The sequence below is a fragment of the Arvicola amphibius genome, chromosome 6 (assembly GCF_903992535.2).
Source record: "Arvicola amphibius chromosome 6, mArvAmp1.2, whole genome shotgun sequence".
Lineage (NCBI taxonomy): Eukaryota > Metazoa > Chordata > Mammalia > Rodentia > Cricetidae > Arvicola > Arvicola amphibius.
In genome coordinates this window covers 122,946,498-122,973,500 of record NC_052052.2, presented here as the reverse complement: position 1 = coordinate 122,973,500, position 27,003 = coordinate 122,946,498, and the positions used below count along the sequence as shown (strand labels likewise).

Here is a 27,003-nt window from a genome sequence, read left to right as displayed (position 1 = left end):
ACTAAACATGTATGATACTTCTGTCCACACTGTATTCACAGTGCTGTGTGAACAGTGCCTTACAAGGTGACTATTTTTATTCAATGTTTGTCCGTTACTAGAAAATAAACTTCCAAAGTATGTCTTGTACAGCCACACAGGACATGAAATTGCTTGCTATGAACCATCCAGGTACTTAAACTTCATTGAAACTGCATTGAAAATTTAGCTTATCCAAATAAATAACTGTGCCTTTTTTCCAAATAGTTAACAGTTCTTTTTATTATATTTATTTGTATATACATGTGTGGGTATACACATGGTGTATATGTGAAGTTCAGGGCACACGCAGGTCTGTTCTCTCCATATGGGTTCTAGAAATCAAACTCAGGTCCTCAGTCTTGGAAGTAACCCATAGCCTACCAAGCCATCTCACTAGCCCTGTCCCTCTGCCTGAGAACATCAGAGCAAGGTAATAACTTTAGGGAGAAAACCTGCAGGGATCTGGTAGGAGGCCTGTGGAATTCTCTGATTATCAGTCAGTGGCTACAAATCTTGGATTTCTGGTTTGCCTATCTGCTTACATATTCTGAAATAAGGTCCAGACTTAGACCTAGGCCAGGACATTCTAAATACACAATATAAGTAGTAGGCTTATATTTACTAAGGCTTCCTTCCCTTTCCATCCAGGGGAAATTCCAATGAACATGGAACTTCAAGCTCACATGGAATGTCACAAAGGTCAGGAGTCTGGGTCAGAGAAAAGACAATGCCCAGTTCAGCTACAAGATAAAATTGATCTCTCGGATGTATTTACCAGTGTCCTCGGGTCAACTAAATTTGTGGCAATGCTGTATACATAACTTGAATTTGTTTTCCAAGTTCAAGCTTGAGTCGGTATCAAGGTAATCTCCGGGTCTGTTATTTACCATGTGACATTCCCCACCTGTATGGCACAGATGGGTTTGTAACAAGTGAGTTCTGATGAAAGACAATTCTTCCAGCAATGGATCCTTCCAGCTCTGAGGATTAGGCTGTTCGTTGTTTCACTGAACAAGCTAGGCTTTTCCCTTTCACTCAAGTGCCTTTGCCTTCTTCCCATCAACATCTCCAGCTCCCCTCTCATGGGCTCCCATCTACTTACAGCTGGGTAAAAGTCCATGGTGTATACATGCATAGTTTTGATATCCATTTTATGTTGATGGACATCTAGGCTGGTTCCATTTCCTTCCTAAAAAGTATGGAATGCTTCACAAATTTGAGTGTCATCCTTGCTTAAGGGCAGTGCTAATCTGTGTATTATTCTGATTGTCATATATGTGCTGTCAATGGGAAGATAAGCCACTGTGTTTCTGTAGCAGCAGAAAGCTTTATATGTACAGTAAAAACACTTCAGTGCATAACATACAGCGTTTTCAAATCTGAGCCGAGGTCGTTTTAGACGATGCTTATTGGAACGGCAGGCTGTGATAGAATGACATGCTTGTTGTGCATTCCAAACCGAGGCTATAGTGGAGCTGCCATGTGGTATAATATAGGCAGGAGCTACCAGAAACGTCTCCTAGTCACACATTTTTATTTAATTTTTGGCCACTTCACATTCAGAAACTTGTACTGTTGCATTTTTTTTATAATCCCCACTCAATTATATGACCCCACATGGATTTACAAGCTATAGCTTAGGAAACTAGATGCTGGGCTGGGAATAGCTCAGTTGGTAAAGGGCTTGTCCCGAAACCATGAAGGCTTTGATCCCTAGAACCTATTAACATATATATCAGAATATATATGTATATGTATTTATTAATCTGGGGATGGTAACATTCTTGTAATCCCAGTGGCAGAAGGCAGGGATTGGAGTGGTGCACCTAGTCTAAACTTCCTGGTGAGGCCCAGACCAGGGAGAGAGCCTGCTTGAAGAAAACAAAGTGCACACAAGTACTTGCAGTGTTGTTCAATATTCAATAATATTCAAGAACAAGTTCTCTATTCAAATTTCTTTCCATATTTGTTCATCCCCTAATGAACCAAAAAATAGAGACTAAGAAAGCTAACTGGGAGACGCAAAGACAGAAGATCCAGAAGACACAGTAGCTGATTCTTAGTCAGCTATTCGTTCAGATTGGTTGAGGGGGGTTAAGAACAGATGAAAATCTTATTCCCAAGACTGCCCCATTTAAACAACTGTTAGGTTAGGCAGGCAGTCCAAATATCCAGAAATGAGCTACAGGAGTTGAGGTGGTTAGACAGAAGCCAGCATTCCTCAGGAGCTTGTGAAACCAGTTCCCACCTGCCACAAAGTGTCATTTCCTTTACCTCTGGTAGAAGGGGGCATATGGCTGCCTGTGCTGCCTCTCACCATTTCTTTTTTTTTTTAATGATAAAAGCAGCATGACGACCAATTTAATTCTGAATTTAATAACAAAATTGAGAAAGACAAGGGGTTTGTAGCTCAATAGTACTGAACCTGTTTAGCATGCATGAGGACCTGGATTCATTCCCTAATACGAATAAATAAGTAGAGAACTTTTATTTTTTAACATCTTTCATTATCACTCTTTATAGACTGCTTTACTAAAACTACCAACAACCTCCACACGCTTCACGTTCATAGGGTTCCCCCGCAACCCCGTGTGGATTCTTCCGTGTCTATTGAGATTACAGCAGGTACTCACTCCTTACACTGATAAGGCTTCTCTCCAGTGTGGGCCCGATTTCTGGCTGAAGGCCTTCCCACACTCTTCACATTCATATGGCTTCTCCCCAGTATGGATTCTGCGATCATTTGAATAGGTCAAGTTATACCTTGCCTTTTACACAGGGAAATCTAGCTGGGCTTAGTAGCAAAGGCCTGAAGTCCAAATTACACAGGCAGCTAAGGAGGATTACCAGTTCAAAGCAACCTGGAGGACTTGGTAAGACCTCATCTTAAAATATATAATTTAAAAAGGGGCAAGGATACAGCTCAGTTGAACTGTACTTGCTTAGCTCGTGCAATGCTATGGGTTCGGTCCTCTGTACCAGAAAGAACAAAAAGGGGGTGGGGAATCCAGTTTGTCTCTCCTTGAGTGTGTGCTATATCTGATGGCCATTTCTATCAAAATGTGACAGAAATGATGGTATCTAATTTTCGTACAATAATATTCTTTAAAAAGCTTTGTGCCTTTTCCCTCTCACTTTCTTGCCACTGGAGAAAAGTAAATGAAATGTCTTAATAACAAGCAACTCTATTGTAATACACCTTATTAAATAAAATTTCCCTTAGTAAATTGCCAGATGCTGTTTACGCTCACTAAAAAGCGGGTTTTAGAGGAGGGCTTGGCTCCCCCACTTCAGGTCCAAGCATGCTTGTCTAGAAGTATCCTTCAAGATCCTGAATATGCTGCCCCAACACCCAGCCTCAGTCCTGAGGCAAGAGGGAAAGGGAGCAGTAAAACTACCATGTCCTTAAGAGGCTGGTTTGCTTCCTAACACGCCTGGTGGCTCACAATCACCCCAGTTCCAGGGGATATAACACCCTCTTCTGACCTCTGTGGATGATAGGCATACATACGTAGACAAAATATTCGATAACATGAAATAAATCTAAAATAAAATTTTAAGAAACAAATACATGGATGTGATTTCTGTTTTAATGCTAGTAGTAGGAAATCTCAGCACAGGAAGAAATTCTGCCTGGGGCCTTCTTTGTTGATCAGAGCCTCCAATTGACTGTGTGACTGAGCCTCCCAGTCCTTCCTAATCTTTTCTTGATGTTCTTCTTTATCTGCTGCCTGCAGTGTTGTGCTCTTCTATTTGCTTATGTTTAATAACTCATTTTGAAACCAAAAGCGTGGGTATGCCGGGTCATTTTCCATAATGAATATAACCGGGAAAGTTGTAAGAATCTACAAAATGGGGGCTGGAGAGTTGGCTCAGTGGTTAAGAGCATTGCCAGCTCTTCCAAAGCTCCTGAGTTCAAATCCCAGCAACCACATGGTGGCTCTTCTGGTGTCCTCTTCTGGCCTGCAGGCATACATGCAAACAGAATATTGTATACATAATAAATAAATAAATATTTTTTAAAAGAATCTACAAAATGTCAGTACCTTTTCTAAGGAGTAAGCAGTCCAATGCTGCTGAGGAAATCCCCAGTTGGGAATTGTCTCCCCTTTTATGTGTTGGCTCAGGAATGAGCAAAGTGCACCACTAATCTTAGTGAGAAGTAGTGGTCCAACAAACTGAAAGATTTGAAGCTACACCACGTGGCTGAGGCTTTGCAAATGAATGCTGAGAGAAATAATAGGACCTTTTTATCCAGGTGGGAAAGCTACTGAGGAACGAGATTGAATGAAACCGTAAAGAGTTCAATTAGAAAAGGAGATGGTAATGTTGCCAAGAAATCTGGGTCATAAGTTGAGAAAAAGGAAGGGAACATTTTGACTGCAAGAAAAGTTCATTTTGAAACGTGTTCTGTGAGGGGTGTACAAGGGGCTAAGACGTGACTGATAATTCCTGGCCCTCATCTAATCTCGTATGGTACTCCTTAAAGACTGTGTGCAAAAAAGTAAAGGAAACTATGAAGAGTTCACTGGGGAGGCTGATAGCTTCATGGCAAGGATCTGGATCAGGATCATTAAAGCTGCCCCTCCTGCCAATGAGCAAGTTACTATGACTCTCATAGTGAATGAAACAAGCAATCCAATCAACCAAGTGATAAAATACAACTGAGGGAGCTGGCACCTGATCCATGTGAAGGTGACTCAAGAACACCCTCTTCCTGTCCCCAGTGAGCAGCAAGAGCCCTGGATGAAATATATGCAGTGACTTCCTAAGAACGACGGCAGATTTTTTTAAAAGAATTAATTGTGAGTTTCAAGGGGTCTCAGTGGGTAAAGGCACTTGTGATGTATGCCTGATAGCCTCGGTTTGATCCACAGAACCCACAGTTAGGTGCAGTGATTCACATTTGTAATCCCTGTGCTCCGGCTGCTGTATATGGAAACTAACATAGAATTGTCCAAACGATTACAGGCCAGCTAGCATGGAGTATACAGAAAGCAGAAGCAGTAGGAGACACCATGCCTCAACAAGACAGAAGAAAGGAGCCAACTCCCAAAACATTGTCCTCTGACTTCCACACCATACTATAGCACATGTGTGCCTTAACTTATAAACACACACCACACACATGCACAATAATAAATATTTTTTAAAAGTAAAGGATAGAGACCCTGACTTGATGTGGGATTCCTTTCTGTATGCTGTGGGTATGTTTTATTACCATTTATTAATAAAGAAGCTGCTTTGACCTGTAGCAGGGCAGAATACAGCCAGGCTGGAAGAGATATATATAGAGAGAGGGAATAGGTAAAGTCAAAGAGACTCAACGTAGCTGCTAAAGGAGATAGACACCAGAACTCTACCCAGTAAACCACAGCCTTAATTAATAGAAATGGATTAAGATGTAAGAGTTCATTAATAAGAAGCCTAAGCTAACAGGTCAAGCAGTGTTTTAATTAATATAGTTTCAGTGTGATTATTTCACATCTGGATGGCCAGGAAATGAATGAGAAGTCTCTGCTACAAAATGGCACCCACCGTCTGGGGCATGAAGCCATGTAAGACCTAAATAAAAGCTTTATTTAAAAAAAACAAAACAGGAGCCAAGCACAGTTTCTTGGCAGTCACATTTTTTTCCAGATAGGCCATATTTGCTGGCAGCAAGCAGAGGTGTGGCTCCTAAAAGAGAAGGCGTCCTCATACAGCAGTAAAAACTGTGGCACTTCTTTATAAAAAAGAGCGACCCACTGGTTCATGTTAGTAGCATGAACTCTGGCTCTTTCAGGAGATCCTGCACTTAAATGGGGTTTGTGAGCAGCATTCTACAACTTGCTTAATGGAAACATAGACCCACTGCTGATGACACAGACCTGGCTGTGTCCCTGGAACTGAGACAGGGAGCATGGCTTGCAGAGGCCATTTTGAACTGAGTGGAGCAAACAGGCAGTGCTGTGAAGTTGGTCCTAGCCACACCCTCTTAGCATTTAAAAAAAGAAAAAAGGCATTCCTGATCAGACAATGATTACAGATACACAATAAAGACAGATTCATATGAAAAAGGCCTCTGCATGGGTCACGGTGTTGGATAAATGTATGTAGGCCTGGGAGAGAGAAGGAAAAGAGTATAGAAAATTATAAAAATAAATAGTTTTAAAAAATAAAACAAAATCTTTAAAGAGACAGAGTACAGACAGTCATAGATTAAAGGAGTAAAGATAATAAAATAAACATTGTAAAGTAACAGACTAAACAAAAAGAAAAATAATACATGTAAAGATGGAAAATACACAGAGAGTCTGGATTATGTATATGATTGTGTTTTCTTTGAATTTTTTGACTGTGAATGAGCTAAGTACAAAGAGACATTTTATTTTACAGGCTGTAAAGCTAAATCAACATATATATTTTAAAGGTCCCTTGGGCCTAAGTATATATTGCTTTGGAAAAGAGTTTCTGCTTTTGTTTCCACAGAGGATAGAAAGCTATGGATTTTTTTACTGGCTAATATGGTTTGGTCAAACAAGACCCCCTGAAGCAATGGCCCAGCTGATTCACCATCCATGACAGCTCCTTACTTAAATGAACTTACCACACAGGATACTCCATGAAAGACCTGATTAACAGCAACTTCAATCAGCAGGAAGTAGTCTAGAGAACAATGCCCAAATTCCCTAAATTGTTGTTTACATTTAAAGACGATATGCTATAGAGACAAATACTTTGCATTGGTATGGATCTTGGTTTATCGATACAAATTTAAGGTCAATTTTAATATATGTATTTCTGCTCTTGTTTAAGGTATTGTGTTTGTGCAGCTCATTTAAAAATGTAATATATAATTAAGAAATACAGATTAATAGACAGTCATTTATAATAGTCAAACTTGTGGTCATGTTAGGTAGATCTTCTAGATGTATAGAGATATATTTCAGATGGATAGGTCTTCTTCAAATCTTTCAAAGATATACAGAATACGGCATTTTAAAAGTTTTAAGTACTTAGGACTTTTCATAACAATAAGACTCATATGTTCCTGGCAGTACTAATTACTTCAAGAGGAGGATGGGCATCAAAGAGACTCCTTTGTGGATTTTGTTAGTCATTTGGGCAAGAAACTGCTCATGCCTGGACTGCTTGATGGTATGATGTATGAACTGGACATGCAGGACCCACAGAAAAATGACTGCTGAACTTGCCTAAAGGTGAGACAGTCCTTCAGGGTTTCTGCTTCATGAAAGAGTCTGCCAGACATTCTGCAGGATACAGAAGAAAGCAACAGTTGAACTTTGCCAGTACAAGGCAGAGCAGATCTTCAAATTTCCTGCTTCATGGAAAAGTCTGCCAGATATTATGGGTCTACAGGCTGAAGATGGATGCCCCAACATTACAGAATAACTTCGGGTGACTGTCCAGGCAGCAAAATGTCTGTCAATTCTAGAGTTTTGGAAGTAGCTTACAATGTTTTTCCTGTTTACTTAGGTAATATATACTTCTGGAGTCTCTGATGGAGTTGAAAAATATATAGTTATTATTATAATTTTCCTTAGTTTTGATAAAAGATAAAGTAGATATAAATATTGTAACTATAACTATTGCTTGATACCTGTTTTGTTATATGTAATTTTACTATGTTTAATTTAAACCCATCCTTTCTAATTAGGCAGAAAAGAGAAGATGATGTGGGATTCCCCTCTGTATGTTGTGAATGTTTTATTACCATTGGTTAATAAAGAAGCTGCTTCAGCCTATAACAGGGCAGAATATAGCCAGGCTGGAAGAGATAGAGAAAGAGAGTAGGAAGGGTCAAAGAGATGCCATGTAGCCGCTAAAGGAGACAGACGCTGGAACTTTACCCAGAAATCCACAGCCTTCTGGCAAAACACAAATTAATAGAAAAGGCTCACAATTACAGGGAAATAGAGGAATACCGTAAGTACCATGAAGACTCAAGCAAATCTGTAAGCAGATGATTTACAGGAGAGCCAGTGGGATCTCAACAAGATGGTGGAATGGGAAGAAAGGAGGAGAGGGGTGGGATTATAACTAAAAGAAAATTTGAAACTACATACACCGAGTGGCCTACAATTACATTCTACATGGTAGAAATCAACAGCAAAAGAAATCTGTGGGACAACTGTGAGGGTAGAGGGAATCTGAGGGTAAACTAGTTTTAGGGAATGCTCCTGCTAGTAACTGTGTCCGCTAATAATACGGTGATGTAGGAAAATGTCTTTTAAAATGTATTAAAGCCTGGAGAGATGGCTCAATGGTTCTTGCAGAGGATCCTGTCCTCAGCACCTATGTGGCAGCTTACGAAAGGTCCATAACTCTTGTACTGTAACTCTAGTACGGTACTCAGGGTACCACACAACTTCTCCTGGCCTCCATGGGCACCGGGCAGCACACACTGCCCATGCACAAGTTCAGGTGAACCATTCAAACACATAAACAAAAATTAATATTATATTATATATAATATTTTACTGTTTTTATTATTATTTATATGTAATTTTACTATGTTTAATTTAAACCCATCCTTTCTAATTAGGCAGAAAAGAGGAGATGATGTGGGATTCCCCTCTGTATGTTGTGAATGTTTTATTACCATTGGTTAATAAAGAAGCTGCTTCTGCCTATAACAGGGCAGAATATAAATATTTATTAATTTTTAATATATATATATATATACACACACACACACACACACACACACACACACACACACTGGGGGATGACATGTCATGATACTTGTAGTTTATTTTACAACAAAGAAAAGTATATGAAACAAATGCTACCTCGTGTTAACATTTATGACGTAAGAGTGATGGCTAGGGGCTCACCCGCAGAACAGTCTCGCCGCTAGAATAGTGTTTAGCATGTCCCTGGCTTCAATAACATCATAAAATAAAAATAAGAGCTGGATCTCGGCGGCAGAGTGTGCACCTATAGAAAGAGGATGCCCTGGGTTCCACTCCCAGCACAATCAATTAATCATCAACGCCTCTACCTGTCTCAGGTACCTCAGGACTGGGTTTGAGCCGGGAAGATCTAGACTCCTCCGGATTTCACCCAGTCTCTGAGCTCCGAATCGGGGTCACATCGCGCAGGCGCATTTGTTCCCTCGCGCCTTTCCAAATAAGGGCCTTAAATCTCCTGGAAGCCTGAGAGTCGGCAAAGCCGTCCGGACTCAACTTCCCAGCGCCGGAGCGGCTGACCGCCACAAAGACGGGAAGTGCGTCATTGGCCCTGAGCCCAGGCGCCAAATTAAGCCTTCCTTCCCTCGTTCTAAAAGCAGCTTTTCTCTGGGAATTACAAGATTATTCACGCCGCGGTGACCTGTAGCTGTCAGGCTTAGGCCACGAACCGCGGCCCCACGGCTGGAGGCTGAGTTTATAGGGGGCGCTGTTGCGGGCACGAAAACCAAAAAGGAGACCGGAAGGGACTGCTAGTTCCCCACCTGTATTTCTTACCCTTTAGTTCCGGAGACGAATCTGTCCCCAATCTTGACTCTAATTGACAGTGTAAAGAGAGAAGGAGGCGACAAACGAAAACATAAACTTGTTCCTTTTTAGTCTAGTTTAGTTTTGTTTTGTTTTCTCCTAAATCCCCCTGCATTTCTCTTCTGGAATCTCTAACCCCAGAAGACGAATGTGTAGGCAAATAACTGGAGAACTGACTTGGTGTATGAAATGAATTAAATATGTATGTCGATTAGAGGAGTAAATTCTGTACCTGCCGAGCAGGTAACATAGACACTGCCTTGCTGAAAAGTAGCCCTCACCTGGACCCACAAGGTCACTAAACCCACGGTAAAAGCCTGTTGTCTTCATCATCCCCTCTTTTTTCTCAGTTGCCTATCCTCGCAAAACCAGACAGATCCTAGGAAATGATAGTTAACTGCAAATTAAACAAAGTAGTTGCCCCAGTCAAAGCCGTAATGCCAGATGGGGTGTTATCTAAAAACAGACTAGTAGGACCTCAGGCATATATAACCAGTTGTAGAATTTTCAGATGCATTCTTCTATCTCTTTTGGAAAGGAGAATAAGAAATTCATATGTGCAAAAGATGAACAAAAGTTTGATTTCTGTTTCCCAGCGTTCCTGTTGTGAATTGAGTAAGAAAGACCCCCATAGGCTCATAGATTTGAATGCTTTCATCAGGGAGGGCCACTGCTTGACAGGGACTAGGAGGTGTGGCCTTGCTGGAAAAGTGCACGACTGGAGGTGGGCTTTAAGGTTTCAAAGGCCCAAGCCAGTCCCAGGGTCTCTGTCTTCCTGCTCCCTACTGATCTGGATGTAGAACTCTCAGCTACTTTCCCCGCAATATGTCTGCCTGCATGCCACCATGCTTCCCACAAATAATGATAATGGACTAAACCTCTGAAACTGTAGGCAAGCCCTAATTAAATTCTTTCTTTTGTAAGTGTTGCTATGGCATGGTGTTTCTGTACAGCAATAGAAAAGTGACTAAGACAGTTCCTCTCCTATGCATCACATCATAGTCAGAAGGACCTGGAATAACAGGACAATATTTTATTAATTAATTTTTCCAGGCCCCATCACATTTCCCCCTCCCTCTGTGACTAGTCTGAATGTATTCTTATCCATTTTTCCCATTTGGCTATGATTTTTTTTATTTATTTGGATATATTCATTTTCTATTCAGTGTAATGCTCTTTTCCTGATACTGTGTGTTGCAAATAACTTCTCCCAGTCTTTCAACTGTCATTTCTACTAGCTTCTGCCATTTTTATTTCTATATACATAGTTCTAATTTCTAATAAGGTAAGATTTTTTTCTTCAATTTGTATTTTGTTCAGTGTCTTAGCTGCTTTTAAATTGCTGTGATAGACACCATTACCAAAGCAACCTATAGAAGAGAAAGTGTATTTGGGGCTTACAGTTCTAGAAAGACAATAGTTCATCACATCATGGGGAGCATGGCAGCAGGTGCCAGAGCCCCAGGCGATTATTCACAGGAAGCAGAGAGAACTAACTCAAAGGGTAGGAGTCTTTTGACCCTCAAAGCCCAGCCCCAGTGACATCCTCTCTCCTGGAAGGCCAAACCTCCTAATCCTCCACCAACAGCCACCAAGTATTCAAAGGCAGGAGCTTATGAAGGTCACCTCATTCAAACCACCACATTCGGTTTAAGAGAAATCCTGCCTAGAGTTGATGAATAAGCAATCCTATATATTTTTTAAAAAATAAAAGTTCTTTTTTTACTTTACAGTGGAATTGATCTGTCTGTGACATGTTAAGTGAAAACCCAACCATATTTTATTCCTTCACTTAGCCACCTAAATGTCACCTATTTGTCAAGTAGCTACTTCTTTCTCCAGTGACTTAGACTGCCACTTTTGTCATGTGTTGAACATCTATACATACATATTTGCTTCCCCATGCCCAGTTCAGTTTCACAGATCTCCGTGTCTTCAGCGGTGTCTCTGTTACACTGTTTGAAACGCCTTCACATTTTAAGCCAGTCTTTATTTCAGGCAAAGCCAGTTTTACGTTACTTTCATTTGCTCAAAAATTTACTTACATATTCATGACTCTCATTATTCTGTAAGAATTTAAAATAGACCAATTAGGTTCCATTGGATACACACTGTTGGGGTTTCTATTTATTCTGGAGTCATTTTTTAAGAGTACGGAATGCTTTATGAATTTTGATGCCATCCTGTGCCGTGCCATAATAATCTGTGTATCTGTCTAATTATAGGCTATGGTGCTGAAACAAGCACTCTGCATTAAACTTTTGTATTAATTTAGGGAAAACAACACCCCAATAAAGTTGAATTATCAAATACATGATATGGTATATTATCTTTATTATTTATTTATATTTGTTATTTGGTAGGGGGATCTTTCAATAGGTATGTACTTTTATGGTTTAAAATTCTATTATTATTTGACAATTTCATACACTTACATTGAGTTTTGATCATCTTCATCTCTCGTCACCCTCCCCCTTCCTCACTGAAACCATCTCCCACTGAAATCCTTCTTCCCATGTCTCCTCTACTTTGATGTCTTTTTGTGTGTGTGACCCACTGAGTTTAATTACGGTTGCTTGTGTGATCATGAGTAAAGTTCTTTTAAAAATGGTTGTTTTGTTTTATGAGGATGGATCTCACACTGTAATCCAGGACTCACAGTGTAGACCAAACTAGCCTTGAACGTGAAGCTGTAATTTAAAGTGAGTCTCCTTCCTCAGCTTCCCACATGCTGGGATTATAGACATAAACCCACTTATCTGGCTCTCAACTATTGCTCTTCCATCAATAAAGCCTTATTCCTCCATTTAGATCTCTTTTATACTTTCTTGCTACTGTACTGGTTGACTTTTTATGGTGGTGTTTTCTTATTTGGGTTAGTGATGAAAAATGTAATTATCAACCTCAATTTTTTTTCAATTTAACATCTTAAACCTAAAATTTTGATTATAATTTGAAGATTATCTTGGATTTTCTGTAAAAGTCATTCAGAATTTTCATTAAAAATGTGTTGTATTTATAATTAATATTTTAATCAGAAAATACAACTAGTTGTAAATTAAAAAGAAAACACATTCCCCTCATCCTTAGTTCCCTTTTTCATCCAGTTTCTAAACATTTGCATAATTTCTGATACATTTCCTTAGGACTTCTTTGCAATGACACAAGAAAATAGAATTTTCTTTTTACCTTTTTCTACTCACAGAGATGTCAGGCTATACAAAGACTCATTATTTTGTTATCTTCCCTTAGTTGTCCTTGGGAAAATCACGTTTTGAAAGTCTGTTGGTGCTAGAGCCATCTTTCCTAAATAAATGTAGCTACCACCCCTCATCAAAGAAGCCTCTCTTTACAACCAATAGAGGGGACCATCACAGAAAACCGCAGCTGGACACAATTCAGAGATCAACAGATACATTTACATCTGCATCTATGGCTCAGAGAACGTGGAGAAGAGGAGGAAAAAGACTATTAAGAGCCAGAATACCAAGAACCCAGCCGTGACACAGTTCCACCTAGAAATGGCTGCATACAAAGACTGGAACAATGGCAGCATCAATAAACATGTTAACTTGGGGGGGGGGGGGGGGCAAAATTTCACTGGGTGCCACCCCTAACCAAAGAACCACAGACAACTATTGACTGCTGAGGAATGGAGAATTAGTCTGTCCCAGGGATGAGCCCTCCTATTGGCTGTCAATGCAAAGTGGTCAGCCTTGAAATCATATATACACAACAACACAACACCCGGCTTAGCGGGTTGAGTGTGTGTGCGTGTGCGTGTGTGTGTGTGCGCGTGCGTGCGTGCGTGGAAATATAAATAAATAAATATAATTTGTGCATGCACATACATATGTACATATACGAATTTAACAGTAATAAAAAGAGGCTATCAACTTAAGAGTGGGAGGGTATGGAAGGGTTTCTTGGAAAGAGCTGGAGGGGGGAAAGGGAAGCGAGAAAGTGATGTAATTCTACTTCAGTTAAAAATATATACTTTTTTAAAAAATATTTTTCACGAAACAACCACGAAGGAGGGGGGGGAGGCGAACCATAGAGTGTCGCTGTTGCCTAGAGAGGCCGGAAGTGCCCTGTGCCCCGCCCCCCGGGGTCGGACTTTCGGACACTTTTGTGACTGCGGGGTGCTGCGAGGTGCTGCGATCGCGGGTGGGTTTGGGTCACGTCTTGCTACAGTCCTCCAGCGGGCCGGGCTGCTTGTGGGTCGGTGAGGGTGGGACAGAACGCCTTCCCCTGCGGCCTAGCGGCGCCGGAAAAAAACCTCGGTGGCCACTTGGGCCGAGTGCCCGACAGGGCCTCGGGCGCCTCGCCTCGGGCCGGTTCCGGGTGTCTGGTCAGTCGCAGGGCGTTTGGAGATGGGATTCTTGGGTCTTGTACTTAAGCTTTGAAAAATGGGAGACGGCACAGTTTTGCTTTTCCTGGAGACAAGGTCAGTTCCAAGGTCTTTATTCTGGGGTACTGGAAAAGAGCCAGAACTTTGGAGTCGGGTTGCCTGGTGGATTTTGGCCTGTGCTATTTTGTGACTTTTTCCCAGTCCCTTAACTTTTCTATGTTTTGCTATTTTAGGGGATAATGATACCGCCTAACTTACTGGATTGCTGTGAGGAGTGAATGGCTTCATTTGTGCAAGGTGCTTAAAATAGTACCAGGCACGGGGTAATCTGCAGCGTAAAGATTGCTTTTATTATTGCTGTCGCTCTTTCTAACTAGGACAGCACTTTCGCCTCGATGACTAGCCTTGGTACTGGCTGTTGCCTTTTGAATTTTAGTGCTATTTACCAGTTCTCTTTGTAATGGGTAATTTCTGTATTTTAGGAAGGAAAATAAAACATTCTGGAGAAGAGCCTATCCCAAAGGAAAGATGAGAAGTGGTTTGTGTAGTGTGTTGTGATGTTCAGACTCACAGAGTTTTACAGTCTTGGGGATGCCATTTTTTTTAGGGGGAGGAGGAGCTTGGGAAACAGAAGGAGCAGCAAGAGGTATCTAACAGTGAAGAGACTAAGGACCCTGGTGTAAGCTGACATTCCTGTTTTGCAACCTGCCAGCTTTCTGGCCCTCAGCAAGAATCCTCACCTGCATAAGGATCCCATGGATGGATGATCGATGTGACTGATAGTTAGACAGATTGGTGACAGATTAGAGGTAGATAGATTTGAAACTGAGTCATACTAACACTTTGTTCTTGTTGCAGGTTTTTAAGGCTAATGTTGACCATATATCGTTTACCATTGTCATTGAATTGATGTCTCTTGCAATCTTTTATAATCCTTTTATCTGCCTCCTTTTCTTGGAGAATTTGGGGTTTTTAACATTCTTGAAACCTACAGGAATCCCTGTAGCATTCTTTTTTCTATTTGTAACTTAACAAAAAAAAAACCTAAAAACCTTGTCTTTGGTTTGCTTATTTGGCAAACTCTTCCCCTTTGTAAACAGTCCTGATCCTGTACCTTTGAACTCTGCCCAGTTGGGCTGAGACTTCAGATAGGACAGGCGATGAAACCCTTTCAATCTTGGGTTTACTCTTACCTCCCTTGACCCCAACATAATGTTTTGGACTGTATTTAGGAAAGAAAAAATAGGATTTTGTTTAATGTTTAGCATTATATTGAAAAAGGTTTAAATATAAGTTGGCGAAAAACTTCAACTCGACTGCAGCAGTCAACCCATCATTCAGCAGTTTTACTTAATTTCATTCGCATTTTTCCTGGCTTTCCCATTTCCTTCACTTTCCTCTTCTCACCATCTGTCCTTCCCTGCCTCCCTTTTCCTTTTTCTCCTCTCCCTCCCATCTTCCTTTCATTCATTTTACAACAGACTGGAGGCCAAGACATCAGAGCCATCTGCAAGCATGTCATTGCTAAGATAGGAACTTTCATTTAGCCACACTGTCACAATAAACAGAATTGACAGCAATTCCTTAACACTGTGTTCATGTTTTCCTGATCGACCCACAAATACCTTTTTACAGTTTGGGGATGTTTAAATTACATAGTTTGTACTGAATTGCTGTCTCTTCTAATCTATGCTGGTCTGCCTTTCCTTTGCTTCCTCTTTAAAATACTATCTATTTATGGGAAAATGGGTTTTTAATATTCTCATATCAATTGCTTTATTCTACTGATACTTAAAAAAAAAATCTCTTTAGCTTCTTAGTTCTCACCCTTTGCTATACTTTGGATTACACAGTAAGTTCTCAAATACTGAGGCCTGTAGCTCACCCCCAGAGGCTGGTTCAGTTGACCTTATCTGCACAACTATTATAGGCTTTAAAAGCTTTCCAGTGAGTCTGTTGTGTAGCAAAGCTTTAATAATTTTAATTTTCTCTTGTGTTTTTACCTGTACTTGAGTTCTTGGATCTAAAGTATGATTAAATTATGTTTGCTTGAGAAAAACTTAGAGTATCCCAGATCTCTTGTGACAGCTAATTAGGAGGAAGGTTTTTTTTTTTTTTTTTTGGTTTGTTTTTTTCTAACAGTTGATGTGATGTTCATCCAGATATGATGGTTCACACCAGTAATCTCAGCTCTTGGGAAGTTGAGTCAGGAAGATTGCCCTGAGTTCAAGGACACCATGGGCTATGTGGTGAACCCAGGGCCATCCGGGACTGGGGTGAGACCCTGTCTTATAAAACCAAAAGAAAAAGCACAATTAAGTCCAGGGTCCTTAGCTTCCATCTGTCATCTATGCTGTCCCTGGAACTGGAGAAAACTGGAGTGAGAGGTAGAAATTGAAATGGGAACAGACTTAGCTGCTCCAGTCTTCCTCGCTCTGGTCTTGCTCCAGCGGGTGATGAGGAGCGCTCTGAGAGTACTCACTGAACTTTGCAGGCAGATCTAGCCTAGTCCCTCCCACTCCTTCTAGACAAAGGAATCAGATCTTCCATCCCTTTTAGGAATCCCAGGTCTCACAGTTTCTGAGAAGCTGTGAAAACCTTGAGGCACTGACTGGTTAATATGTGACATTTCCAAGGTCTGATAGTGGGTAGAGGAAGGGCCTCCATAAATGTCTTATTCTAGTGCCCATATTCTAAGTCAGGTGGGGTACTCATCCAGTCTTCTTTGACATGAATTATGCCAACTTTATCTCCCTTGTGAAGCCCACTGGACAGCCACTGAATGCCCATTTAACACAGATTTGAGGTTACACAGTGAAGGAAAAGGAGGGGTGCCTCCCTTTACTCAATCTGCATGTGCACATCTGCCTATCCATCTGCTATCTGTTGTTCAACTCTGGGAAACAAACATGCCTGCTGGTGTGCTATGGAGGCAGCCTGTGTCCTTACCTCCTTAACCTCCGGTTTCTAAGTTTCCTGTAAGCTTAGAATACGGAGATGAATCAGCACATTTTCTAGTTTTGAAGTCTACAGTGTGTGTGGTATGTTTGTTCAAATGTTTGTGTGCTTGTACATACTGGTACATGCACACACGTTTGCACATGGAAGCCAGACACCAGTATTGAATGTCTTCCTCTATTGTTCTCCACCTTTATCTATTTATGTTTCTGAGACAGGTCTCTCACTAAACCTAAAGCTCACCAGTTGGGCAAGAGTTGGCCATTCAATCTAGGGATACTCTGTTCTGTACATTCCCGCTGCTAGAATTACAGGTCCACTGAAACTTGGCTGCCCTAGTCTCAATTTCTCTCTCCAGAGGTATGAGGTGTTCAGACCCATTTCCAGAACATCCTTTGGAGAGCTTATTGTAGGGTTCAGATTTCCTAATTACTCTAGCAAAAATACCTAGCAATATAACTTAAAAAAGGGTTTATTTGACGATACTGTCTACCATAGCGGGGAAATCAGAGTCGAAAGTTGGGGTGGTGGGTCACATTCTGTCATCAGAAAGCAGAGAGAGAGCTGGATGCCAGTGCTCTACTTTCTACTTTTTATTCAGTCTAGGATCTTAGCCCATGGAGTGGTACTGCCTGTATACACAGTAAGTCTTCTTACCTCAGTTAAAGTTTTCTAAAAATGCCCTCCAAGTTTCCTAAGTGATCCTAAACCCTGTCATGTTAACAAGATTAACTTGTCATAATTAAATGTATCACTTAAATATAACATATTAACCCTGGCCCCCATGGTCACATTCATCTCATAAGGTAAAATGTGTTTTAGTCTGTCTCCAAATATCCATGTAGTATTTACCAGTCCCAACACTATTCAGAATGTAAGTGCAGAGTTTTTTCTGAAACTCAGGCAATCTCTATAACTGTGAGTTCCTGTAAAATAATATAAGTAATGTACTTCTTATGTACACGGGCTCAAAGTAAACATTCCTATTCCAAACATAAGGAACAGGAACATAGCAGGGCAAGATTGGACTAAAGCAAGACCAGGAGGAAAACACCAAATCCTGCATGCCTCGGGCTCGTGATGCAGTCACCTGGGCTTAACAACTCTGGGCAGCTCTGCCTCTCCAGCTCTGTTGTCTACAGCACATGACCTCTCTCGTTCCAGCTCTCCTCTGTGCCTTGGCTTTTCTCAGCGGATGTCCCATGATCCTAGCATCTATATTTTGGAATCTCCATTGCAGTGTAGGCTTTATATTCCCAGCTTCATGCAACGACCTTCTTATGGGGAATCTGACCCCAGCACACAGCCTAGTGAAGGGTCTTTCTGGAATTGTGCAAGCCTCCTTGATTCCTTTACTTTTATATCTTTCATGCTTGCAAAGCCAGTACTACTTGGATGATTCTTTCAAGTATTGCTTGTTTGAAATGTAGCTTGATTCCTTTATACCACTGTTATAGTGGTCTCCACATGCCTTTGAGGCTGACCCAGGGGGACATGCTTCCATAGGCTGCCATTTTGAATCAGTAAACTCTTATGGTGATGTTCTCAGTTTCGGTTCTCCCTTTTAAATGAATTTCACAAATTAGGATTCTGAATGGATGTGTAGGGTCTTGCCCTCCGAGAGCTTTTCCTATTTCCCAGATGTAGAACACAAGATGTATCTTTCACAATACTCGTGTGACAGCTGCAGAAGCTTTACCCGCCTGCACCTCATAGTTTCATTACACTGGACACTCGCCTTTCCTGAACAGACCACAGTTTGCCTAGATTTCTGGTCTCTCTACTTACTGATCTGAGTAAGTGAGCACTAGTCATGCCACAGCCTGCATGCTAGCCTAGTTGGAAGTTCTTCTGCCAAATAAATTAGTCTGCTATTTTTTAATTCAGTCTTATGGCATGGACTGAATGCAGCCAGATTCTTTGTAAACATAAAGAGATTCCTGTTCCTGAAAGGGTCTGTATTCCACTCTGAAACTCCGTCAGCTAGGCTTCCACTGCTCACATTTCTGGAATTGCACACTCTCACCAGAATGGCCTATTAAACTTCAGTTATGTCCATTTAGGGCTTGGGTAAGAAACACGTAATCAAGTTTATCACGGCCTCTCTTCTCTGGTCTAGTTAAGTTAGGTACTTCCTTATTGCTGTGACAAACTGCCCAACAGGGTTTCCTTTGGTTGACAGTTTGAGGGTACAGTCCAACAAGGAGGCAGCTGCTCACATCTGTCTGTAGTGAGGAAGCAGAGAGATGAATGCTGCTGTTTCATGTGTTAGCTCCTTTTTGTGTGAGGCTGGAGCACGTGGAATGATGCCACCCGCAGTCACGTGGATCTTCAGACTCAAGTTTAACCTCTCCGGAACACCCTCACAGACATGCCTAGTTGATTCTAAGTCCCCCAGAATGGAAACCTACAGAGACATTTGAACATGGGGATCTCCCCAGCTGCTCCTTGGCAGGTTCCCTGGGGTCCTGGGCATAAGAGGAGGGGAGCATTTGCAACTCCAAGTGGCTCATAGTCCTCTCCACCTCTCAGTAGTCTCTTGCAGAAATACAGCTCACAGCTGCAGTGAAACGGGAGAACTACTTGGCTCGGGATGGCTAGAGAATCAAGGGAAAGCACAGCCCTGGACTCACACTCTGCAGAGGACCAGATGGAGTTACTGGTCATAAAGGTGGAACAGGAAGAGACCTCCCCGTTGGCAGAGGAGGCCAGTTGGCTGGGCAGCCCTGGGCCAGACCGCTCCCGCCAGCGCTTCCGCGCTTTCCGCTACCCAGAGGCTGCTGGACCCCGGCAGGCTCTTAGCCGGCTCCGAGAGCTCTGCAGACAGTGGCTGCGGCCAGATATGCACAGCAAAGAGCAGATTCTGGAGCTGCTGGTGCTGGAGCAGTTCCTGACCATCCTGCCAGGGGAGCTGCAGGCCTGGGTGCGCGAGCAGCACCCCGACAGCGGGGAGGAGGTGGTGGCCCTGTTGGAGTACTTGGAGAGGCAGCTGGACGAGACGCCTCCACAGGTAGAAGGAACAGGTTTAGGGCCTGAGACCTATGCCCTGTGCCTTCCAGAAACCTCGAGCAAGATCCAAGGGAGGCATTGCTTAGAGCCTGCGAAGTCTCAGTCTGAACTGGGAACCTGAGGCAACAGCGAAGTGGCCTGGACCCCTCAGAATAGTTAAAAGCACAAGGAAAGTACAAGGATTGGGAGAACTCAGAGCTAGCGCAGCGCGGGTAGACTGTGTCGAGCAGAGAGGTGAAAGGTTAGATGTGAACTCCTAACTGGTGCGCTGAGTAAGACCCGAGGGCAGGCTTGAGCACAGTGGCAGTGGGCACAAACGACTTGATAAGTGTTTTCTTGGCTTGTCGCATGTGACGACATCTTCAGTGCTGTCGTACTTAGCCACCTTGCTTTGTTGTTATCATTGACAATGGAGGGAAATTCCACAGTTTTCCTAGAATCTAAAAGGTTTTATCCTGTCCAAATTTATGGATCCCTTGTTTGATCCTCTGGTAGAAAATGGGCTGCTGTTAACTTCCATCTTCTGGCCTATTATAGGAGACAGTTTCCTCTCTGCATTCCCTAGTGTTTTTATTCAGGAGACACATGGCTTTCTAAGCAGTGACCAAAGTCAAAGTTCTGGACTTGGAGTTACTCCCTGAGTTTTCTAACAGTGAATAGTCACCACAGCTGCTGAGCTTCAGTCTGTGAAAGGTGTGGGGATGCTGAGCAGTGGGAAAGAGTGGAACTTGGAAACTGTAACAATGATCTGAAACAAACCAGTGGCAGATAGCATGGGCCACGCCCTACTGGGTGGCTTCACATACTGTTGGCTTTCTAGTTTCGCCCATTCTATAGACTAAACTAGAAATAGCATCCTCAGGTTTCTGGTAAGAAATTAGCATGGACTGGGTTTATATCACTGTTTTCCTAAGTGAGTTCATAAATCTACATGTATAGGAAGCATTGGATGAACTGTGGAAACATTTGCCTGGTCTCTCCTCTTAGCTTTGTCATTTAGTAGAGTAATTTTAAGTAAGCTGTGCCCTCATGAAGTCATTGTCTGTATTAAGTGAGTACATATTTGTAGAGTTTGGAGACAGTGTCAAGCTGAAATTACTTTGAGAATGTCTAATAACTATATGGAAAATAAAAATAAATGAATGGCTTCTAGGTTCCAGATGATGACGATGGGCAGGAAATCCTTTGTTCCAAGGCAGTACTGTTGACATCAGCTCAGGACTCAGAGAGTAGCCAGATGGAGCCCATGGAGCCTCTGCTTAAGCAGGAGTCTTTGGGATCCCTGCCCTCAGAAGTCAGAGGTTAGTGTTACTGGGCTTTATGTCATTTTCCTTCTTGTGTGTGGTACATGTGATGAAACCCAGGACTTCACACATGCTGATCAAGTACTTTCCCAATGACCCATACTCTGGCTCTCCAAGAGCTTTTGTGTATCTTCACAGAATATCTTTGACTCTGGTAGCAACCAGGTATTTTGGAAAAGAAAATATTTTATAAACTTGTATTTGCAAAAAATTATAGGTCAAGCTTTTAAACCTGGGTTCCACAATTTGAGGGGACTCGGCACTGGTGGGAGTCTCACCCAGAGCTTTCTGTTGTAGTCACCCAGGGGGGCCACTGTGAAGAAGATGGAGTGGCAGCTCCCAGACTCACTTCCGAGTTGCAGGTGAGCTAGAGTTGTTCCCGTCTTCAACATCCTTTACTAATGTGCCCCCTTTCCGCTCCATCCCTCCCCTGGCCCCCATTCTCCACCCAGTTCTTAGTTGGAGTCTGCATTTCCGTCTTCCCAAGGTCTTCTTACTGTTCTACTTCCCATAGTGTGTTTGAGACATTGCCATTTGGGGGTGGAATGGTTGAGCCTGTGAACTTACAACCCAGATATTCCCTGTTCCATCTCTTTGGTGGACTTTTATTCTCTTTAGGGGTTGCTAAAAATGGAAGATGTAGCTCCAGCCCTTTCTCCCAGATGGACTGAACAGGATTCATCTCAGATGAACCTCTACAAAGATGACATGCAGGAAAACCCTGGCAGCCTGGTTTCCCTAGGTAAGACTGACAGATGCTAATTTCTTCTCGGGCTTCTTGATATCTTTTCTGTAATAGAACCTCCTTCCCCTGTTTGGGCTGTTAGAAGCTATTGAGTTCATTATATTTGAAATTATAAACACACTTTGAAAGCCTATTATTGACTAGCTCCTTAATTCTTGTAATCTTGATCCTTTATCCTCTGTCGCAGTTAGGGTTTCTATTGCTGTCACAAAACACTTATGAGTAAAAGCAAGTTGGGGAAGAAAGGGTTTATTTCAGCGTACAGTTCCACATTAGAGTTCAACAGCAGAGTCAGTACAAAACTCAAGCAGAAACCTTGAGGTAGAAACAGAAGCCGTGGCAGGGTACTACTTACTGGCTTGCTTTTCACAACTTGTTTACCCTGTTTTATTATACACTCCAGGACATCATGCTTGGAGATGGCACTGCCATAAAAAATGTCCCCACAGACTCCCCTACAGGCCAGTTTTATAGAGGGATTATCTCAATTAAGATTTTTCCCCAATATACCCAGATTTGTGTCAAGTTGACAAAGACAGTAGCACACTCCATGGGTACTCTAGTCAAGAAGAGTGGGATAAAGTAGATCCCGTCCCTAGTGTTGTGCTGGCTCAGAGGAGATTCTGGGTAAAGACTGAGTGCTGGGCCTGTGCATCTCAGAGGTAGAACACTTTTCTAGCATGTATGAGACTATGGCTTGAATGAACTGGAAAAAAAATCTTCCCTTTCCCTTCCTATTCCCATCCATGACTAGTGAAAAAGCTAAGGAGACCCTCCACAAGAAATGGGTCATGGAGTCACAGTGTGAGAATGAAGCAACATTAGATATCAGCTATAGGTGTGTGTATATACACGTATACATGCATACACACACACATACACCCACCACACACACACACACACACACACACACACACACACACCTAGAGGCAAGGACATAGGGTTGTCAGACTTGTCAGAAGTCACACAACTCACTGGTGTCATGGTAGTGACTCCGATTTTGTCTCAGAGAGCTGGTGCTCTATTCTGGTGTGCCCGCCACTGCCACGGCATAGGTCAGCATAACTGCCTTTGTCTTTATCATAAACAAATGTGAGCACTTGCCCTGCTTTCTGTTACTTCCTGTACTCAGTCGTTCTCACATCTGTTCTAGTTTGTTTTCTCCTGCAATAATAAATACCATATGACTCACGTACTATGACTCCTTGGAGGGCTCGAGGGTTTATTTCCATGACACTGTTGAGGGGAATTAGAGCAGGAACTCAAACAAGAATCTGAGGGCAGGGACTGAAGCAGAGACCATTGACAAAATCTGTAAACTGGCTTACTCTCTTACTTTCTGGTGCGATCAGAACTACCTGTCCAGGGATGGCACCCCCACAGTGTGGTGGACCCCCACGTCAGTGATCAAACAAGAAAATGCCTCACAGACTTGTCTACAGAGCGGTCTGATGGAGGTGATTACTCTGCTGAGACACCCTTTTCTGGAGTGACTCTAGTTTGTGTCAGGTTGACAGAAAGTAACTAGCACAAATTAGTTGACCCTTGTCAACCTGACATAAAAATACACCACAATTAAAGCAACCTTTCCTTTCTTGTCCCCAAGACTTTATCCCAATATAAAGCAGTATAACTTTTTAAAATCTCATAACCTTTTTTAAAAATCTCAACACTTTAGAATACAGAGTCTTTTTAAAAATATCCAGTCTCTTTAATTGTTGGTTCCTGTAAAATTAAGAACAAGTTAAATATTCTTTACTCCAAAAGGGAAGAACTGGGGCATAAAAACCATCACACTTCAGGAAAGCCAAAGTCCAGCAGTATAGCTTTACATCTTGTAGTTCAGTATCCAAGATCTATGACTCACTAATGATTTTCTGGCCTCCAAAGGCTTGGTCAGCTCCACTCTTCCCCAGCAGAGAAAGTGCAGTACTAACTTAGGTGTACTTCTGTGCCACCTTTCTAGTATTACAACTTAGAGGTTCCCACACCACCTCCCCTCTGTATCCACAGGCAGTGTCGGTTCTCACTGGTTTCCTCCGCTCCCTCCATTCTCAGTTGTACCCATCTATTATCAGCCCATTCCTGTCTCCAGGTCTCTCTAGCTTCTCTGTATCCTCCTCTTTGTCCCATCCCAATTTCTGCATTTAAATGCTTGACCTTGGTGTATATAGACCTTTGTAATTCTTCTCTCCATGCTATCCATCATGTGCTCTAATGCAAAACGTAATTGACAGTTGCTGGCATTTGTGTTTCAGATCAGGACATGCAGACTAAGATTAGGGACTTGGCTCCAGCTGAGGAGTACACAGAACAAAAGCCCGAGCAGACGCTGTGCTACTTGGGTGAAGACACTGTTCAGATCCCTGCCAGTGCAGAAGCCAGTGAGCAGGAAGGCAAGGTACAGACAACACAGAAAACCGCCACTGGAAATCGGCGGTTCTATTGCCGTGAATGTGGAAAGAGTTTTGCTCAGAGTTCAGGCTTAAGTAAACACAAAAGAATCCACACTGGATTGAAACCCTATGAATGTGAGGAGTGTGGCAAAGCCTTCATTGGAAGCTCAGCTCTCATCATTCATCAGCGGGTTCACACTGGTGAGAAGCCATACGAGTGTGAAGAATGTGGCAAGGCCTTCAGTCACAGCTCAGATCTCATCAAGCACCAGAGAACCCACACCGGGGAAAAGCCCTACGAGTGTGATGACTGTGGGAAGACCTTCACCCAGAGCTGCAGCCTCCTTGAGCATCACAGAATTCACACCGGGGAGAAGCCGTACCAGTGCAATATGTGTCCCAAAGCCTTTAGGCGTAGCTCACATCTCCTGAGACACCAGAGGACCCATACTGGGGATAAAGATTTTTTTGTTCCAGAACCTTACTGGGAAAGTCATAGTAGGGTGGAAAGCCATTGGGAAAATATTGAAACTCCTGTGTCTTATCAATGCAATGATTGTGCGAGAAGCTTCAGTAGGATTACAAGCCTTATTGAACACCAAAAAGTACACACTGGCGAAAAACCCTTTGAGTGCAAAACATGTGGAAAAGGCTTCACCCGACCTTCGTACCTTATTCAACATCAGAGAAGACACACAGGGAAGAAACCTGTCACAGTGACCCCCGCTGTACATTCCGAAGTTGGTGTTCAACTGTCATTGAACTGAAGTCACCCTTGAGCCCTTATGACTGCAAAAGTCATAGCCTGGCGCTCTATCTAATAATGCACATCCTTAGATATTAGGGATCTGGCTGAGACTCATTATCTTCTACATGCTAGAAGGTAACTAGAGGAAAACAAAAAATTTATTTCATAGGAGGTTATGAGAAAGAGTTGTCTGTAAGAGTTCTCACCCATTGGAATCAAATGGGCTTCCTGACTGGCAAATTGCCTTCCCTTGACCTGCATCTCAGGTCTCCTGAGGGACACTTATGCTTTGGGGGTGTTACTCTGACCCTTTGTTAGGCTAATGGGCCCTTCACAAGTGGTCAGACTTGGAAATCGTATGTCCTGCTTTGTGCCTTGTATACAGGTGCTAACTCATAGAGACTTATTAAATATACTGGTGAGGTTTCCTGCATAGCTCTGAAAACCCATTATTATCTGGAAATTTTCACCAAGGCCATTTGTATATCTTAAAAAACAAACAGGATGTTTTAGATTGAGTCAATGTAGTACTGCCTTGTTTTTATTTTTGCTTTTGTTTTTTTGCCAAGTTCCCTGACTTGGCAGGGGAGGGGTGAAGGTGAGGTTATTATGCTAGAATCCTTTAATTCTTTACCTAATTTAGGAATTCTGTGAGAGTGCCTTAAGCAGCTTCTTTAGCATTAAGTCATTGTGAATGTGCCACCCATGGAATTCCAGTAATTTTTTTTTTCTGTTAATTTTGTTACTCTTGGGAGGAAAAAAAAAAAAACCTTTCCTACTCTTGTAGTGTGAAAACTAGTTCCAGAATAAAGTGATCAATGTCTAAGGATTAGCCTCTGTATTCTCACTTTGGTGGTTGTCATGGGCCTAACCAAGAGCTCCTGCCTCCTCTCCTTATGTCCTAACCACAGACTCAACTGTACTAAAGCAGTGGGGTTACGATACCAAGAGATAAAAACAAAGAAAACCTCTCAGAGCTGGGGAAGGTCCATAAGTACATGTGGTGCAGCAGGTTACTCACAAGATCCTGGGGGGTGGGAGGGACAAGAGTTCATGGGAGCCTCACTACTGGGTAGACAGCATGTGTTCTCTTCATGTGCTGTTCCGCAGTGCTCACTACAGGGAGAGGGACTGCACAGATAACACTAGGTAGGCAGTGACATTGCTAGTTTGCTGTCCTTGTATGACCAGCTTCCTAAGAAAGAACTAACATCAAATGCTTTACCTGTCTCCTACAGTATTGCTGGGAACTATGTGAACACTCTCTAGCTTGACTTTTAAGTGTTAAGAGTATTTCAGTAGTCAGGCTTAATCCCAGCACTTGTGGGGTGCGGATAGAGGGTGGATTTCTGAGTTCAAGGGTGGTAGCCTGATCTACAAAGCAAGTTCTAGGAAAGTCAGGGATATACAGCGAAACCCTGTCTCAAAAAACAAAATAACAACAAGAAGTATTTCAGTAGGGCACTTGTTCTTGCAGAGTATCTAGGCTCAATACTCAGTACACACACGATGTACTGGAACTATCCATAACCCAGTTCCAGGGAATCCAAAACACTATTCTGACCACTGAGGGCACTGAGCACACTTGGTGCACAGACATACATATGAGCAAAACACTGATAAATATGTCTAAACATCTTTTTATAGAAAGTTTCAGAAACCTGGTAGTTGATATTCTACTTTTCTTGAAGATCATTCACCTACCACATATGGATAACAAACTGCACAAAATCTGCCCTGCTAAGTCCATACTTGAGCAAGCCAGTGAGTTCACACCAACCATTTAAAACAGGGATTGCTTGTTTTGGGGTCCAGAGCACCAGTGTGAGTGTGCAAGAGTCTTTGCTCTCTTACGTGTTGACTCCAAATTACGCATACCCAATGCTGCTTAACTGCGCAGGCGAGTACTTGAGCTTTATGTTCATCCTCAGTACTCGCCTTGGACACTGCAGAGCAGCATCTGGTTGGTTG

At 42.3% G+C, this 27,003-nt stretch overlaps 1 protein-coding gene and 1 non-coding gene across 9 annotated transcripts; one reads left to right on the top strand and one right to left on the bottom strand.

Moving 5' to 3' along the window:
* Positions 1 to 1,213: 1,213 nt before the first annotated feature.
* On the bottom strand, positions 1,214 to 1,317 carry LOC119818100. The gene has a single exon (XR_005286013.1). It is a non-coding gene; the product is annotated as a U6 spliceosomal RNA (small nuclear RNA).
* Positions 1,318 to 13,617: 12,300 nt separating this feature from the next.
* LOC119817342 (zinc finger protein with KRAB and SCAN domains 3) lies at positions 13,618 to 25,858 on the top strand. Of its 8 annotated transcripts, XM_038334531.2 has the most exons (7): positions 13,695 to 13,968; positions 14,106 to 14,169; positions 19,363 to 19,840; positions 20,993 to 21,140; positions 21,441 to 21,505; positions 21,762 to 21,885; positions 24,147 to 25,858. In XM_038334531.2, the coding sequence occupies exons 3-7, from the start codon at positions 19,424 to 19,426 to the stop codon at positions 25,049 to 25,051; spliced, it is 1,659 nt and encodes a 552-aa protein (XP_038190459.1). In that variant the 5' UTR covers positions 13,695 to 13,968; positions 14,106 to 14,169; positions 19,363 to 19,423; the 3' UTR covers positions 25,052 to 25,858. The 8 variants fall into 8 exon arrangements, with proteins under 8 accessions (XP_038190461.1, XP_038190462.1, XP_038190459.1 ...); XM_038334533.2 differs by lacking the exons at positions 13,695 to 13,968; positions 14,106 to 14,169 and adding an exon at positions 13,618 to 13,688; XM_038334534.2 differs by lacking the exons at positions 13,695 to 13,968; positions 14,106 to 14,169 and adding an exon at positions 13,640 to 13,688 and having other exon boundaries at positions 19,366 to 19,840.
* Positions 25,859 to 27,003: the final 1,145 nt, after the last annotated feature.

Excerpts from the sequence above, each read along its gene's own strand:
- LOC119817342 (XM_038334533.2), top strand. The coding sequence starts at position 19,424 with ATGGCTAGAGAATCAAGGGAAAGCACAGCCCTGGACTCACACTCTGCA. Across the intron at positions 19,841-20,992 it reads TGGACGAGACGCCTCCACAG|GTTCCAGATGATGACGATGG; the intron begins GTAGAAGGAACA and ends AATGGCTTCTAG. Across the intron at positions 21,886-24,146 it reads TGGCAGCCTGGTTTCCCTAG|ATCAGGACATGCAGACTAAG; the intron begins GTAAGACTGACA and ends TTTGTGTTTCAG.